Source organism: Rhinopithecus roxellana, chromosome 13 (assembly GCF_007565055.1).
Source record: "Rhinopithecus roxellana isolate Shanxi Qingling chromosome 13, ASM756505v1, whole genome shotgun sequence".
NCBI classification, from domain to species: Eukaryota; Metazoa; Chordata; class Mammalia; order Primates; family Cercopithecidae; genus Rhinopithecus; species Rhinopithecus roxellana.
This window is the reverse complement of record NC_044561.1, coordinates 123,377,448-123,395,403: the sequence shown is the minus strand read 5'-3', so window position 1 is coordinate 123,395,403 and position 17,956 is coordinate 123,377,448. Positions and strand designations below refer to the sequence as shown.

Genomic DNA, 17,956 nt, shown 5'->3' with positions numbered 1-17,956 from the left:
GCCTGTGCCCATCTTGTTTGCTGCCTTATGTCCGGGACTTAAAGCAGAGCCTCTCACACAAAAGACAGTCAATACCTTTTTATTGACTCAGTAAATGAAACAAAGAATCCTCAACAGTAATATTCAGCTTCATCAATCACCATGTCATGAATTGGTATCGTTTTATTATTATTATTATTATTATTATTGAGATGGAGTCTCGCTCTGTTGCTCAGGCTGGAGTGCAGTGGTGCGATCTCAGCTCACTGCAGCCTCTGCCTCCAGGGTTCAAGCGATTCTCCTGCATCAGCCTCCCAAGTAGCTGGGATTACAGATGCGCACCACCATGGCCAACTATTTTTTTTTTTTTTTTGTATTTTTAGTAGAGATGGGGTTTCACCATATTGGCCAGGCTAGTGTGGAGCTCCTAATCTCAAGTGACCCGCCTGCCTTGGCCTCTCAAAATGCTGGGATTACAGATGTGAGCCATCGTGCCAGGCCCCAGGATTGGTATCATTTTAAAGCAGAGTAAGATGAAAAGGTAGCTTGGTCAAATAACCTCAGAAAGCCATTCGAAGAAATTTACAGCACAAAATAACATAATTAAGGTCTGAGACGTCTTGCAGAAAAGAAATCTAACTTTCTTCATGTGAAAGCTTTGCAGACTCATCTGAACACACAATCTCCCCAAACCGCCTTCTTTCTAGCAGATCACAGGTTAACATCCCACCTTGAGGAATGTGGCAGCCAACAAGGGCTCATACTGGAAAAGTGCTTTTGAAGGCCATGATCACCCGCAGTTCCCAAAAATGGATCTGCAGGCCACACACATACAGTGCCCAGCCTCAGCCCACGTCTCTACCATGGCAGGCACCCAGGCTGGTTTTACTGCTTTCTTTTTATACAGAGTAGCCTGAGGCCCAAAGAGAGTGAGTCACCGGGTAAGGTCACACAAAGGGTTAACAGCAGATCCAGGACTGGGGCAATGGTTTCGGAACTCCAGGTAATGAAAGAAGAATTTGGACTCTTTCTGGCCTAGTAATTTTCTATGTTTTGTTTCTTAAGGTCATGTTTCTCACACCTTAAAGAATAAAAGGGAATATTGCTTCAGGGTCCATTTCATGAGCTTAAACTGTAGCTGGAGAAAACAAAAGGTTTCCTCTATAGCAGTGACTTTAAGAACACACTATCATAGCAATGAATCAAAGTTGAAAATGAATTCAAGTTACTGAAGAAACAGAAGACATTTGCTTTCCGGCACTCATGAAGGTAACAACATTAAAAAGGGGGTAATTCATTCATAATGTGTCAGCTCACTTTGGAGATGATCGTTTATAAAGTATACCTCTTCAAAACCAGATGTGATTCTAGCTGATAACCAAGGAAAAGTGACAACAGCTCCCAGGAGCATATTTTTCTTTTGAACTAAAAAAAAAAAAAAAAAGGGCGAGGGAAGTCTGACATGCCCCTTTTCTCTCTCTTCTGTCTGAAAATGAGCCTCCCAGGTCTGGCTCACAAGACATTCCTTCTGAGAAGCCTTCCTCATATCCTTAATGGTCTGGTCATTGAGCCCCTCTGGCTTAAGGCACCATGTTCACTTCTCTATGGGCATCTTTTGCCCATCATGGACTGAGTTCATCAAATCCACCTGACCCTCAGCAGTGTCTGGCACATAAAGGTCCCTCACCAAATGCTGATGGCAGATGACCAGCCGTGGCTGGGGAGTTCATGAGGCTGATTCTCGAGTCAGCTTGGGTCTCAGCAGTGGCAGTGCTGCTGGTGGAGGAGGAGGCTGGAAACTATACATGCATGCTCCACAGATTCAACCGTGGGAACTGTTATCATAGGCGATCTTGGGATTCTTTTTTTTTTTTTTGAGACGGAGTCTCACTCTGTTACTCTGGCTGGAGTGCAGCGGTGCGATCTCGGCTCACTGCAACCTCCACCTCCCAGGTTCAAGAGATTCTCCTGCCTCAGTCTCCCAAGTAGATGAGATTACAGGGACCCACCACCATGCCCGGCTAATTTTTGTATTATTAGTAGAGACAGGGTTTCACCATGTTGGCCAGGCTGGTCTCAAACTCCTGACCTCAGGTGATCCACAGGCCTTGGCCTTCCAAAGTGCTGGGATTACAGGCATAAGCCACTGTGCCCAGACCAATCTTGGGTTTCCAAAGCACTTTTCCAGGAAGAACCTGTGGCTACCGACAATTCCCATTTCCATCATTTCCCATCTTAAATAGAAAAAGTCTCCTAATCTTTGGCTTTTATAACAGAACTGGAAATGCTCAGAAAAGATCCTACCTCTGAAAAATTATTTTTCTTTAAAAAAATCAGAGACAAAGCAATTGAGTTTAGCTCCCAATGCATAAAAATAACTCATGATGTCACCTCCAAGTTGGACAAAATTCCTTGTCACAAATGTTCAATATGTGTAGCCAGGATACGAGATAAAAGTAAAAACCAGAACACTAAGCAGCTTTCAGAGTAGATCTTAAATAAGAAAAAATATTGCCATCGGATTTTTTAAAGGTCTTGCAGCATGCTGTTTGATAATATCCTAATAAAGCTATAGAAATTTCTGCCAAGAGAAACATGAAAAAGCCAATAGTAGGAAATTGGTTGAGTAGATCACAGTAAACCCAGAAAAAGGAATACTCCGTAACCAGTAAAATGATGTTCCAGAAGACTGTTTTATCAACTGTGTTCAATGGAAAATAGAATACAATATTTGGAGTATAAGCCTATTTAAATAAAATGTATATATATTTACACCAAATTGTTAACTATATCTCTAGGTAGTAGCAATGTGTGTGATATTTCTTCCTTTTTTGCTTGTGTATTTCCTAAATTTTATAAGAATATATGTACTATGTTTAGAATAACAAAAATACTTCTAAGTTTGTTTTTTTTTTAAGGCCTGTTGAGCACCTCTTGCCATCAGGCAGTATTTGGTAAGCTCCTCCTGCAAAGGAAGGACAAAAACAGGGCAAAAACTGAGCAAACATGGTGAAAACAGTAACTTGGGCAGGGAAAGAAAAGGAAAGGATGTCACATTACCTGATGCTGGATGATGTTCTCGTAGTATCTTTTTTGTTTTTTTGACACAGAGTCTCACTCTGACGCCCAGGCTGGAGTGCAGTGGCGTGAGTTTGGCTCACTTCAACCTCTGCCTCCCAGGTTCAAGTGATTCTCCTGCCTCAGCCTCTCGAGTAGCTGGGATTACAGGCGTGCAGCACCACGCCTGGCTAATTTTTGTATTTTTAGTAGATATGGGGTTTCACCATGTTGGCCAGGCCCGTCTTGAACTCTTGGCCTCAAGTGATCTATCTGCCTCAGCCTCCCAAAGTGATGGGATTACAGGCGTGAGCCACTGTGCCCAGCCCTGTAATATCTTATTTAACTATTCAGTCCTCAATTTTAGTCCTAGGCTGAGGCATTTTATTCCAACATAAAAATTCTGAATATAGTCTATAAAAAAACTTTTAAGAAAATGCCAACTACACAGAGAGGTTATGCTTTAGCAAAGGCAGTAAATCAGTATTCAGCTAAATGGAAATTCTATTATCTAACAGAACACAGACTGGCCTCTAATGTTCTCTTAGCTCATTTTTGATACACTATCCAGGGCTCTTTTCTCCACTTGCTTTGGAGTTTTTTGCAGGGAGGTGGGAGAACGGGGTCTTGCTATGTTGTCCAGACTGAGCTCAAACATCTGGGTTCAAATGATCCTCTAACCTCAGCCTTCGGAGTAGCTGGAATTACAGGCATGAGCCATCATGCCTGGCTTCCTTCAACTGCTTTGTCTGTGCCTTCTCTGTGTTTTGGCAAAATTATTTGGGTTTCTTGCCTGCATGTTAACAACCACCATAAAATGCAGAGTTCAAGGAAATATCCCTGCATCAGAAAAATATATTTGAGATTACCTTAAATGCATTTCCTTTTCCCAATGATTTTGTTTTGTTTTGTTTTTGAGACAGGGTCTCGCTCTGTCGCCCAGGTTGGACTACAATGGCTCCATCATAGCTCAGGCATGTGATATGACACCCAGCTAAAATTTTTTTTCTTTTTTTTTCTTTTGAGACGGAGTCTGGCTCTGTCGCCGGGCTGGAATCCAGTGGTGTGATCTCAGCTCACTGCAACCTCCGCCTCCCAGTTTCAAGTGATTCTCCTGCTTCAGCCTCTGGAGTAGCTGGGATTACAGGCACCCGCCACCACGCCCAGCTAATTTTTGTATTTTTAGTAGAAACAGGGTTTCACCATGTTGGCCAGGCTGGTCTTGAACTCCTGACCTCAGAGGATCCACCCGCCTCGGCCTTCCAAAGTGCTGGGATTACAGGACTGAGCCACTGCGCCTGGCCCCCAGTGACTTCTTGACATTTTATTATTCATCGTTAACTTCTCAGATCCCATCAATTACGGCAGTAATATCAACAAATATTTGAAAACAAACTGCAGTTTCCAAAGTAGCGTTTACACAATAGCATCTTAAGGCAGGAGGGCACCTATCAGCATTCCTACTTTATTTTAAAGCTGTGAAAAGGAAGGTGACATGCAACAGCTAGTGGAGCCTCTGTCTACTGCTTTTGTCTCCAATGATGTTGCCTGAACATTGACCCCTCAACAGGCCACTTCATCATATCTGGGGAACTTATTATTAAAAACCCATGGTCTTGGGACTCACCCCAGACCAAATGAATCAGAAGGCTCTGAGGGTGGGGCCGAGGAATGTCACACTTAATAAGCACCCTCAGGGATGCTGAGAAGCTGGGCTCAGAAACTGCTACTAAAAGGTAGGTCAAAAAAGGTGGGCACAGCCAGGAGCAATGGTTCACCTGTAATCCCAGCACCTTGGGAGGCTGAGGTGGGCAAATTGCTTGAGCCCAGGGGTTCAAGACCAGCCTGGGCAACATGGTGAAACCTTGTCTCTACAAAAACTTCTTTAAAAATTAGCTGGGCATGGTGGCAGGTGCCTGTTAAGTCCCAGCTACTCGGGAGGCTGAGGTGGGAGGATCACTTGAACCCAGGAGGTTCAGGCTGCGGTGAGCTGTGATGGAGCCACTGCACTCAGCTTGGGTGACAGAGTGAGACCTTGTCTCAAAAAAAAGGGGGGACTCTGCTTTTTAAACCACCCCTGGAACCTGACCATATTAGCACATCAAGGCTTATCAGGACAGAAGGATGGAGAAAGACAGTGGGTGAACTGATCACCAAGAGGACAAGCAACTGTACACACGCTGCGTGGAAATATCTGCCCCTTCATTACAAGGATCTTTAGTTCTGTCACATGAACAAAGTCTATTCTCTGCCCCATACTTACTTGGTCAGAACAATGGAGACTGCATCGTTGAGAATACTTTCTCCAAAGACCAGCATGTTGAGCACGGGGTCCACATGAAGTGCATTGAAAATAGCAATAGTGGCCACTGGATCAACAGCAGATATTAGGGAGCCAAACGCAAAACTGTAAGAGATAGAGGGAAGGGGAGATTCTGTAATGTGTGTCACCCGGTCCACATATTAAAGCATTAAAGTCAAAGGCCATATTTAACAGAAAGCAAAACTACACACTAGAGCTGAAGTAACTATAGAAGGTAGCATATTTTTTCCCACTTATCTGCTGTTGACATTGTGGGTGGAGTGTGAAAGGCCCACTCTAAATTGAGTTGTTAGGAATGGCCTGGTTTTCTACTGTCAACACAGAGACTTGACTTTGACCAATGACGGAAGAGAGACTTTTGCTTAGATATATTTATTATATACTGCCCAGTTCCACAGGTCAGAGCAGCTGGAGTCAAATGACCCATGAACTCCTGCATCTGACCTCTGCTCTGCCCCTTGCCACCAGCCCCTTGGAGTGCTGTCTGTGACCAACCCCAGCCTGCACTCAGATTTGCAACATCTAAGAAAGTGTCAAAAACCAGCAGCAACCCCAGTGTGCTTTGGGGGTGAGTGGCGGGGACAGCCGATAGAAACACTGAGGCCATTTCCTAACTGGGCCAGTGACCTCACTGACGGTCCCCGTGAAGAGCTTATCACCCCCAGCAGATATGTGCTGATTGTCTTAACATGTTTCAGGCATAGAGGCTACCACGGCTGGCACTGTCCTAAGCACGTCACATACGGTGACTCAACAATCCAGTCAGTGACTGTATGAGAGACTGCTACTACTGCCCCGATGACAGAGGAGAAAACTGAGGGACAACGGGATGATGAAGTAACTTGTTCAAGGTCATTCAGCTAACAAGGGGCAGAGCCAGGCTATCTGCCCAGAGTTGGTACTCCTCCCCCCAGTAGTAGATACAGCAATACCCAGAGATGAAGACAAATTCAGACAACAGCAAGTGTGACCCGGGAAATCAATTGAGGTGACGTGAGAAGGTGGGGTGTGGGTGTGGGAGCCACTTAGATGGGGGGTTCTGGAGAGGCCTCTCTGAAAGGATGACACATGTAAGCAAGAACCTACATGTTAAGCAGCAGTTGGCCAGGCCAAGAGCTGCAGGCAGAAGTGACAGCAAGCGACTCCTGAGGTGAGAGAAAGCCTGCTGCCTGAAGAACAGAAGGAAGGTGCGTGTGGTGGCGGGGGTGGGGCGAGTGGCAGGAGCCATAGGAAGCTAGCAAGGGAGGCAGGACCAGCTCCCTCAAGGGGCTTCGTGGGCCACATGAGCCTGGACAATTCACTCTCCCTGCCCTTTGGTGATTTTCCCACAAGCCTCTGTGCCATGCCTGGTGCAACTTTCTTTCCAGGGCAGCAGAATGGTGGGTCTGCCCCCTTCCACAACACCAGCCAAAACATGGAGCCCCAATGGCCAGTCTGTGTCAGTCATTAGCCAGAGACGACTGCCTGGGCACTATACTCCAGCCTCAGTGAAGTGCAGGCCCAGCCCAGGCTCCCAGGTTCCCAGCCTGTGTCAGTCATTAGCCAGAGATGACCCACCCTCACCAAGCCTGGGTCTAGGGGGAAGAAGATGCTCGGCCTGAGCAGCCTTCAGTGGGTGAACTTTTGGCTGCAGGGTCAGGGAGAGGAGAGCTGACTGAGGAAATGCCTGGCTGCCTTGCCAGGTACAGGTCTCTTCAGAAGTCAATCATTTGGCCTCTGGTTTCCATGGTAGCTGCCTGTGAATGTGATTCATGTGCATTAAACCAGAGTGCCTCCGGATCCCAAGCTGAGGATTCAGTTCCGAGACTTTGCCTATCTTCACAGAGGTCATCACAGGCCTGTGAGCTCCAAGGAAGTGGACGCTGGGTTTTCATCATGGGTGAATTCCCAGGGTCTGTACTGGGCATGGCCCAGAGACACTTGCAGAAGGCAAGCAGGCAGGCAGGCGGGAAGAAGGAAGGGAAGCAGGAAAGGGAAGGTAACTCCACTAAACAACTGCCCATCTGGGAGATCCTATTTTGTTGGTAGCTGGTCCCCAGGCCCGTGCACCACAACCCAGACAGACCTTCTGGTTGCTCTTTTATTCCCACTCTCATCAACCACAGCCACATCACCAGAGGCCGTGAAGGAAGGAGGACAATGCCTAAAAAGTGTATCCTGGGCCGGGCACTCTGTAATCCCAACACTTTGGGAGGCTGAGGTGGGAGGATGGCTTGAGCTCAGGAGTTCAGGACCAGCCTGGGCAATATAGAGAGAACCCCACCTCCACACACATAGATTAGCTGGAAGTGGTGCCACACACCTGTAGTCCAAGCTACTTGGGAGGCGGAGGCAGCAGAATAGCTTGAGCTCAGGAGTTTGAGACTATAGCGAGCTGTGATCATGCCACTATACTCCAGCCTCAGTGACGTGCAGGCCCAGCCCAGGCTCCCAGGTTCCCTGTCCTGTGACTCTCCTACCCCTGCAGGATATGCTTTTTATTTCATTTTTTTTAAATTTGTTTATGGGTATTCATTGCACAATGCTTCAACTTTTCTTTATGTTTAAAATGTTTCATAGTGAAAGGTTGGGGCAACATTCATCTTACATAAGTCTAATGATGTCTCATGTGTCCCTAAAATGTATAAAACCAAACTGCTCTGACCATCTTGGGTACATGTCGTCAGAACCTCCTGAGGCTGTGTCACGGGTGCGTGTCCTCAACCTTGGCAAAATAAACTTTCTAAATTAACTGAAAAAACAAAACAAACAAAAGGTTGGGGGAAATGCTTTGTATAAATCATGTTACACATTTAGTTTGCTTGGGAATCTAAATTGAGGCAGAGTATTTCTGACAGTGAAGATGAAAAGTCTGAAATACAAACTGTTGAATCACTGAGAGGTCTGTATGGAAAGAGGGTCATTTCACGTGGCTGTCAGCTGTTCCACTTCACTTCTTTAGGACCTTGCCTTTTAAATGCCAGAAGTTCAACTTAAAAATGTACTTTCTTTATTCCATAACCCCAAAAGATAGCAACATCAACAAAATGAAAAAGAAATGGACTAAGGCAGAGAAATAATTCAGGATCTCTGAGAGTGAAATCTCTCTCCAGCAAGATATCACCAGAACAAAACAAAACATGTGCAACAAAGTTACTTTTATGTTTTCTACAGTGCAGAGGTTGCAAAAGATAGTCTGTGGCTCTCATGTTTGGTCTGCATGGTGTTTGTGAAAAATTGAGCAAGTTGTCAACATTTGAAAACTGGAAAATTCCCTATAAAAATCTAGAAACCTAGCCTCTTTTTGAAAGAAAAATTATTTAAAATAGCCACCAATTCTGGGCCCAGATTTCCACATGGTAATCATGAGTTGGCACTGAGAAGTGGCTGTTCCTTCATACAGGGTGTGTTCTCCCACTGGCTGCTGCCCCACCGCTAGACTCACAGCTGGCCAGCTTCCCTCTCTTAAGTGCTCTGCCAGGCCCTGCAGCTGTGTGGGTTTGCGACCCCAGAGCAGTCCCCATCCGTGGGACTGTCACTTTCTAACAGCAAAGGAAGCTTCTGCACATGGAGAGGAAAACACTACCTGGTTCTAAGTCAGTGTGTCTATAGGGCAATTATTTTCCTGTCCTTCAGCTGAACATCCCAACCACTGATTCAATTCAACTTCACAGGAAGTTATCCAGCATTGTCTGTATCTCTAACCAGCTGTCCCCAAAACAAGTGGAAGATTTGAATACCGTGATACCTTCCTTTACTGGGCATTTCTTTTTATTTGCAAAACACCTACCAAACACAGGACATCAGTTCTGCTTTATTTCCAGCTCCCATGGAATAGGACTACTTGTGTATGTATCAAAACTGTCTTACAACAAAAGCTCCAAAACTGTTGTCCTGGGCTGGGGTGGGTGGTGAGTGGAGGTGGAAATAGGATTGGACTTGTTATCAGAGACACAGTTTCCATGAAAAGGGTTCCCAGATTCTAGTCCCAAGTTGCTAAACTGCTGCTAAATCCTGAAAGCTCTGACTGGCCAGATGACAAGGATCTGGGGACGAACATGTGGCCCTGCTGCCCAGCTCCTCAGCCATGCCGCAAGACCAAACGCAGACACACTGAGCAAGGCTGTCTACTCTCAGAAGGGGGAAGCCAGACGATGCTCTGCATGGGTGCTTTTCCAGCACTAGATCTGGTACCTTCTGAGAGACAACTGCCTCAACCTAGTGAGGTTGCTTCTCACGATGCAATTCTGGGAATTCTTGGACAGGGCTCATGGGACGTGCTCACGGGAGTGGCTTCAGATAGAGGGGCTTTCCACAATAACCACAACAGAGGTCTTGGCCCTGCTTCCCCCACCGCAGGTTTGGTGGGAATCCCAGAGGAAAGTTTCTCCGTCACTCCCCGCTCTATCTCTAAACTATCAAGAAGACAACTTTTTGTTATGGCGACTGAAAAGTCTTGGAAATAAGAAGACGACAATGGTACAGTGTATGTGTGCACATGGGCAGGGCAGTTAGCTGAGCAGAGTTACTCCCTCCCAAGCTTAAACTATATCATTCCAATCAGCAATGCCCGACTAGGGATCTTCAAAAGTCTTTAGTATAGTTTTGATTCATTTCAGAGATACAAATTAACTCAGAGTAAGATTCTATGGCAGAAATCCTTACCAAAAATAAATATACAGAGAGAGAATCGAACAGTACCACACCCAGGAAGCAATGTGGAGAAAAATTTCCCCTGTCTGAAAAGCAGTCGCATGGGTGTTACAGTATGAAGGATTTACCTGTCTGTCATGTTGAGTTTAGAGATTACATCAGCCTGTAAAATAAAACACACAAACACACAGACACAAAAAAAAACCCTGGAGAACAGCCAAGAAGATTTAAATGTCCATTAGTGCTTTGTTAAAACTAATAAGGACATTAATCTTCAGTTCCCACACCACTTGAAAAATAAAGAAGGCTCCTAAGCTTTAGTTGAAACATGCATTCCATCAGCATGCAATGAAAGTATGGAAAAGAATGCTACATTCTTCAAGCCCAATTAACTGTAGTTTCCTTAAGTTTATTCTTATTTAATACTAGAAACTGAGCAATGAAGAAAGCTGCATGACAGACAGATTTACTCTGGTGCCATCAAAGCTGCAATACAGGTGAAAATTCGATGGAATGGGCTTTGGCTATCTAGAGAAAGCAGCTGACATGTGTTAAAGAAATCTGCCTGTCACCCAGACACCTGACCCTCAACTTAATTTTCAGAACTGGGACAGGCAAACTTTCTGCAACTGACAATAAAGGAAAAGAATGTGACATGCATGGACATGCATAGTACAAAACTACAGATACTACCTTCCTAGGGATGTTTGGTCTAAATTAGTTTGAATTAATTTGAAGTCTAAAGTAGAGACCATCCAACTGATGTCACTGGGAAGTGGTTTAGCAATTGTGGAAAATCCAGGGTATATAATTCTATAGGTAGACAGCTTAGAATTGAGTGAACAGATTCAGAATCACCTTTGATTTTATTATTTCTCCAATGCCAGCAGAAAAGCACATCTTTGATTTTTTAAATGCAAATTTTTATCAAAAAACAGCATTTAACCCCAATTCAGTCTACCTGACAACACAACTGTTTGAAGTTCTTGATGGCATATATTTGGCTTTATTTTTAGACTTTCTAATTTAAGACAGTATTGGTTTGCAAATAAAATCAAATACTTTGGAGGGGGATTATGGAAAAGATTTACTCAATTCCAGATACCAAAGGTCTTGCAGGACACTTTGAAACAATTTAGCATGCCTCTACTGTGCCTCATATGAAGCTAGGATTTCCTTCCAGAAGGAATTTACCCTAAGGGTGAAACCCAGGCCCCACGAAGTGGCCCCATTTCACCTTCCCACCTCCCTGCACTAGCTCTAAGAATATAAGACTTTCAAAGTGTTTCAAAGATGATTTTCTTACCTGACCCAGAAAATAAATTCCTCCACCTACTACAAAAGCAGATATTGCCGTCCCAAAAACAGCGAACAGGGTGATGGAACCAATATTTTGAAAGAAGTTACCCTGTTTGAAAAGAGCAGAAATCAGGGAAATGATTAGAAAAGCCATTCCTGTCAGTGAAGTCATGGCCCGCACACCTGGCCCTCTCGGCTGACTTGATTCTCTATGAAAGGCACCACTGCCCATCCTGTGTGGCAAGCTGGGAGCCTGGGAGTCTTCCTGCACCCCTGCACCTACTGCAGTGTCCCGTCATTCACATCATCCTTCATCTGGAACGCTGCAGAGCTTCACACAAGTCTCCTCAACCCCTATGAGCCCCTTTCCCTCCACTCTCCAGTCCTTCCAGAATGATCCTCCCAAAAGACAAATCTGATTGTGCTGCCTTCACCTGGACCCCTACTTCCACTTAAAATGCAGCTAGCCCCCAGCCTGGATGACTCCACCCCTGGGGAGGCCTCTGGGCTCATCTGGCACCATGCTCGCCTTTGTTCTCTGGGTTCCAGTCCCACTGGTGGCTTCGAGTGGGTTGTGCTCCCTCTTTGCTTGTTAAGCTTTCATCATCCCAAGATCTCGGGACATTTCAACTCTTCCTGATCCCTCAGCCAGCTCCCAGCTCAGATCCTAGTCTATGCTCTCAGTGCACAGTCACCCCACCTTGTAGCGGTTGACAAGACTGCAATTTTGCACTTATTTATGTAACTGATGTCTGATTTTCCCATGAGGCTGCAGGCTCATTCTGGGCAATGACCACGTCTGCTTTCGCACAACACAGTCCCTGACATAATGTCCCTCAGATGGAGGATGCCCAACAGACAGGCACTGACGGAATTAACTGTGTTTCACGTCCAAAGTCCACACAATTAGGATACCAAGATACACTATCAGATATTCCTTTTTCCTGGCCAGGTATTTTAAACAATTTTACTTCACTCTATTAGTATCATCATTAACTATGACACATAAAATGTTTCTATCTATACTTCACACCATTTAAGAGAAAATATTCAAGTCCAAGCAGCATGGTAACATCTTTCAAATTTCCATAAAATTAAGGAAATTAAGCTAGTTATCATAACCCTATGGACTCCACTTAGGACTTACCAAGAGGCTTTAACCACTCCCGATTGTGGGTGTGAACAAGATTCTTGTTTTCAGCTCAGAAATCGCCAAACCAGGGACATTAGGACCTGCTATTTTAAAGCCCACTCATGAAGGAGTGTCCTCAGCTGAACACTGACTACCCCACTAAGCCTACCTCCTAGAAGCTGCAATTTTGACTTGGCTGCCTATAATCTGACATTTAATTCCTTTATTTGGCATATCAATCTTTACTGCACAAAGAATTTTAAAATAACTCAAGGCAAACACAATGATTTGGTTTTTCAAAACAAAGGGCTTTCAATCTATGAGTTTCTCTTTGCAAATCGCTGTTTTCTTTTGTTATTTCAAAACATATTAGGCTGGGCTCAGTGGCTCAAGCCTGTAATCCCAGCACTTTGGGGGGCCAAGGCGGGTGGATCACCTAAGGTCAGGAGTTCGAGACCAACCTGACCAACATGGAGAAACCTCATTTCTACTAAAAATACAAAATTAGCAGGTGTGGTGATGGGCACCTGTAATCCCAGCTACTCGGGAGGCTGAGGCAGGAGGATCGCTTGAACCCGGGAGGCCAAGGTTGCAATGAGCCGAGATCACACCATTGCACTCCAGCCTGGGTAATGAGCAAAACTCCATCTCAAACAAACAAACAAACAAACAAACAAAAAGATTAATCAGTTTTGACCTGTTTGCGGAGTTCTAATGTTGATATAATTTATATACTTGGTTAATATTAATCTGGATCCTGAAATTTACCCAAATTAAAGTTACCACACTACAAGAACTTCCCTCTGCTAGATAAAGCAAATTTACTGTTTCTCTTTGACATAATTAACATCCTACGATTTGTGTAATATGTACAATTCAAAGAACCAGTCGCTGCCTAGCTAATGTATATCAACTGATGATAATCTTACTGAAATCTGTATTCTAAGTCCAAATTTACATTAGCAAATATCACAACATTAAAATAAAATATTCCAACTTTATTTCCTGTCATCTTTGGGGCAGGGTAGAAAGTAGACAGAAGTTTCAGAATTAGCATTTCATAATCCTATAAGTCCCTTTCATATAAATTGTCACATTATCTGCTGGAAAGTCATCTTCAACAAAATATTTTTCTAAAAAACTATTACTTTCCTCAAATTTTGAACAAGTTTCTCTCCCTTCCCTCTAAAAAAAAAATAGAAAATAAAAACTTTACATTCTCTAATACTTAAAATGTCATGTTTTTAAGTCAAAATCAAGTCAATTTCCTCAGCACGTTTTGAAATAGTTTCATAATCTGCTTACAGTTAAGATTTGTTTACAAAGTGAAAGACAGAAAGATATGGTGACCTTCAACTTATGTTTCCTTGTTAAAAATTATCTGATGTCAGTAACAGTTTCTAAAACTTGGGAATATTTTTTACATTAAACTTCCTTTTCACTTTTTCTTTGGATAGATGTACAATAAAATAATAACTTTAAAAAAATCTGGGCTGAACATCTTAATATATTTTTGTTTCAGTACAGGAAAATTAAAGACTTAATTTCTATGTTTTTACCAAAAATTTCTAGACAATTCTAATCTGTTTTTTAAAAATTGTTTATTTATTTATTTTATACCATGTCAACAACAAAGTAAGTTTATTTTTATTTACTTATTTTTGAGACAAAGTCTCCCTCTATCACCCAGGCTGGAGTGCAGTGGCGTGATCTCAGCTCACTGGAAGCTCCACCTCCTGAGTTCAAACGATTCTCATGATTCTCATGCTTCAGCCTCCGGAGTAGCTGGGATTACAGGCACGCACCACCACGACCAACTAGTTTTTGTATTTTTAGTAGAGATGGCGTTTCGTCATGTTGGCCAGACTGGTCTTGAATCCCTGGCCTCAAGTGATCCACCCACCTCGGCCTCTCAAATTGCTGGGATTACAGGCATGAGCCACTGGGCCTGACCTATTAAGTTTAATAAATTATTATTACTACTACTGGAGGTGGTATTGTTACTAATAACAGATAACATTTTTATCATTAATAACAAGAAGCAGCACTCCATTTATTGTGGTGGGTGGTGCTTTGCCTACATTCTTTCATCTAGTGTGAATCTCAAAGCACCCTGGGAAGGGTAGGGTTTTGGGGTTTTTGGTTCTTACTTTACCAAAAAGAAACCTGTAGGGGGCAGCGCATGATTAGACCTGTATTGTGTCTCTGGCTTTCCTCTCTCCAAGGGCTGGCTTAAACTTTCCAATCTTCACAGTTTTTTAAAAAATCACATTCACAAAATAGCTTGTTGTATTATTAATACTAGTATTTTAAGTTGAATCACTTTATTTTAAAACTTAAATACATTTATGTTTAAAGAAAACTCACAGACAAGGAAAAAACCACGCACAGACACAAACAGGCTTAAAAGTGAGAAGCTCCTGCCAGGCAGAAAGACTCACACTAGGGGCCAGGCACGGTGGCTCACGCCTGTAATCCCAGCACTTTGGGAGGCTGAGGTGGGCGGATCACTTGAGGACAGGAGTTTTGAGAACAGCCTGGCTGACATGGTAAAACCTCGTGTCTACTAAAAACACAAAAATTAGCTGGACATGGTGGCATGTGCCTGTAATCCCAGTTACTCAGGAGTTTGAGGCAGAAGAATTGATTGAACTCGCGAGGCGGAGATTGCAGTGAGCCAAGATCATGCCACTGCACTCCAGCCTGGGTGACACAGCGAGACTCCATCTCAAAAAACAAAAACAAAAACAAAAACAGCACCTCACACTGGGAGTTGCAAGGCAATGGTCATCAAGGCCAAGCCAAAGCAGAGAAGTGGGTAGGGGCCAGTGCCACTGCTAGCCAAGGCAGGGAGGCAAGGATGGGCAGGCAACTGTGGGACTAGGAAGGGAAGGATGGGGCTCCAGCCTCGGAAGGAGAAACTGGACCAGGGAGTGGGTGAGAAGAGATAAAGGCTGAGGGATGAAGGGGAATATCAAGCTGGGGTCTGAGGCCATGGGAGGACACTGAGAGGGAGACAAGAAAGGATGGATGGGCCTGAGGAGGTTAGAAAGGCCCCAGTGGGGGAGCTGAAAGAAACAAAAGCGCTGGGGCACATGTCCCTGTCATCCCAGGACACAGTCTACCCTCTGTACATCTATCAGTCTGTGTCCAGGAAGACGAGTCAATGCATCATCTGTGAGCCACTTAACATCACTTCAGCCATCTTTTTGGGCAAAGCACCCATTTATGGCAAACACTGGGTCAGTGAATCACACTGCCTGAAACTTTCAAGCAGCCAATTGATCATGTCTGCTCCTCTCCAGAATTCAGGCACTGCAGTCCAGCTTCCACTGAGCACAACCAGGAAGAAGCAGAGCTAACACCCAAGCTTTTAAGGAACTTGCTTTACAAACATGAGAAACTGTCCAGACCAAAGCACCAATGTGGGCCTGAGTCTCACCTTGTGTAATGAATATCCAGACTCAAAGATAATAGGGGGAAGCAGGAGGAGGAAAAACATGTTTGGACGAAACATTTCTTCTTCCTGTAAATAGAAAATGGGATTCTTAAGAGGCATGGAATTTGTGTAATTAAGAAATAAATTCATCAATAAAGAGCCAAAATAATTCTTCTTTCAGAGCCTGGCCTAATGGAAACGTATAATGTTTAAATAACTACCTGATAATAAAATCAAGCAGAATGAGAGATTCCCCCATCAAAAAAAAAAAAAAAATGAAACCGCATTTTATATTATTATTATTATTATTTTTGAGACGGAGTCTTGCTCTGTCACCCAGGCTAGAGTGCAGTGGCCGGATCTCAGCTCACTGCAAGCTCCGCCTCCCGGGTTCACGCCATTCTCCTGCCTCAGCCTCCTGAGTAGCTGGGACTACAGCCGCCCGCCACCTCGCCCAGCTAGTTTTTTGTATTTTTTTTTTAGTAGAGACTAGAGACGGGGTTTCACCATGTTAGCCAGGATGGTCTCGATCTCCTGACCTCGTGATCTACCTGTCTCGGCCTCCCAAAGTGCTAGGATTACAGGCTTGAGCCACCGCGCCCAGCCTATTATTTTTATCATTATTATTATTATTTTGAGACACAATCTTGCTCTGTTGCCCAGGCTGAAGTGCAGTGGTGCAATCACAGCTCCCTGCAGCCTCAACCTCCTGGACTCAAGTGATCCTCTCACTTCAGCCTCCTGAGTAGCTGGGACTACATGTGCGTGCTACCATGCCAGGCTTTTTTTTTCTTTTTTTTAGATACAGGGTCTGCTGTGTTGCCCAGGCTGGTCTCAAAGTCCTAACCTCAAGCAATCCTCCCACCTCAGCTTCCCAAAATGCTGGGATTACAGGCATGAGCCACCGCACCTGGTCAAGACAAGGATTTTAAAGGTGACCAGCGAAAAGAAATAGCACAACAAACTGCTTCCAAACACACAGTAGTATGTTTTTTATTCCTTAGTATAGAAAGAAAATTAATCTGAATCTAGAAAATTTCAATTCTGGTTGCATACTTTCAAAAACAAGTCTACAAACTGGAATTCCTCCAGGAAAAAGGTAACGGCAAACCCTAAAACAATCCACTCAGAGGAACAGGAAACCCTACACATGGTTAAAATAGCTCTGCCTTCTTTCTGCTTATCACAGACAACTCTGCCGTTTTCCAAAGTCTGATGTGATGAAACAGTCCCCACGGGATGCTTTTCCGACTTGAGACTTGGCTACAAAGACAGCCCCTTACCATGTGTCTTGCTATAAAAGAACACCTGAGGCTGGGTAATTTACAAAGGAAAAATATTTATTTGGCTCATGAGTCTGCTGTCTGGAAAAGTTCAAGACTGGGTATCTGATAAGAACCTTAGGCTGCTTCCACTCATGGGGGAAGAGAAGGGGAGCCAGAGTGTGCAGAGATCCATGGCAAGAGAGAAAGAAAGCGGGGGCGGGGGTGGGACCAGGCTCTTTTTAACAATCAGCTGTATAGGGAACGAACAGAGCAAGAACTCATGCACCTCCCTCCCCCAGCAAGGGCATCATGTCTATCCATGAGGGTCCACCCCCATGACCCAAACACTTCCAACACTGGAATCAAATTTCAACATGAGGTTTAGGGAGACAAACGCCCAAACCATTGCACCTTGCTTCCAGATTTGATCATTAAGTGCCATTATGAATGGTGTTTCCAGAATACAGCCAACTTTGGAGGGATGAAACAATAACAATTTCATTTTCTATATTATTAGAATATCTCTCTAGTTGTTGGTAGAATTTGGGGAAAATATATATTGGTCCTCAAGCGCAAAATGGTTATGTGTAATACATAGTCTTTTTAAAAATGCAAAATCAGGCCCTTTTTCATATGAATATTTTCCCATGTCACAATTTTGACAGTCTGATTTCTTGTCAAAATCCCTATTCCAAAGAATGCCTAAATGTATTCTTACAAATGTACAGCTGTTACCATAAAGACTAAAAAAAATTCTAAAAAGGCTCAAAATAGAAGCAAATGATGACTTCTGAAATGCCTTATTAAGTCTTAAAATAGCAGCATGTACA

At 43.9% G+C, this 17,956-nt stretch overlaps 1 protein-coding gene across 5 annotated transcripts in view; it reads right to left on the bottom strand.

Annotated features, from left to right (window-relative positions):
* The window catches only part of SLC9A8 (solute carrier family 9 member A8), an 80,343-nt gene that overhangs the window by 31,981 nt on the left and 30,406 nt on the right, over nucleotides 1-17,956 (bottom strand). For all 5 annotated transcript variants that reach the window (XM_030914017.1, XM_030914019.1, XM_030914016.1 and 2 more), the window contains 4 exons: nucleotides 15,865-15,948; nucleotides 11,298-11,399; nucleotides 10,120-10,154; nucleotides 5,300-5,443 (listed from right to left, as the gene is read on the bottom strand). In XM_030914017.1, the coding sequence (XP_030769877.1) occupies nucleotides 5,300-5,443; nucleotides 10,120-10,154; nucleotides 11,298-11,399; nucleotides 15,865-15,948 (365 nt within the window). The remainder of the gene's footprint in view (nucleotides 1-5,299; nucleotides 5,444-10,119; nucleotides 10,155-11,297; nucleotides 11,400-15,864; nucleotides 15,949-17,956) is intronic.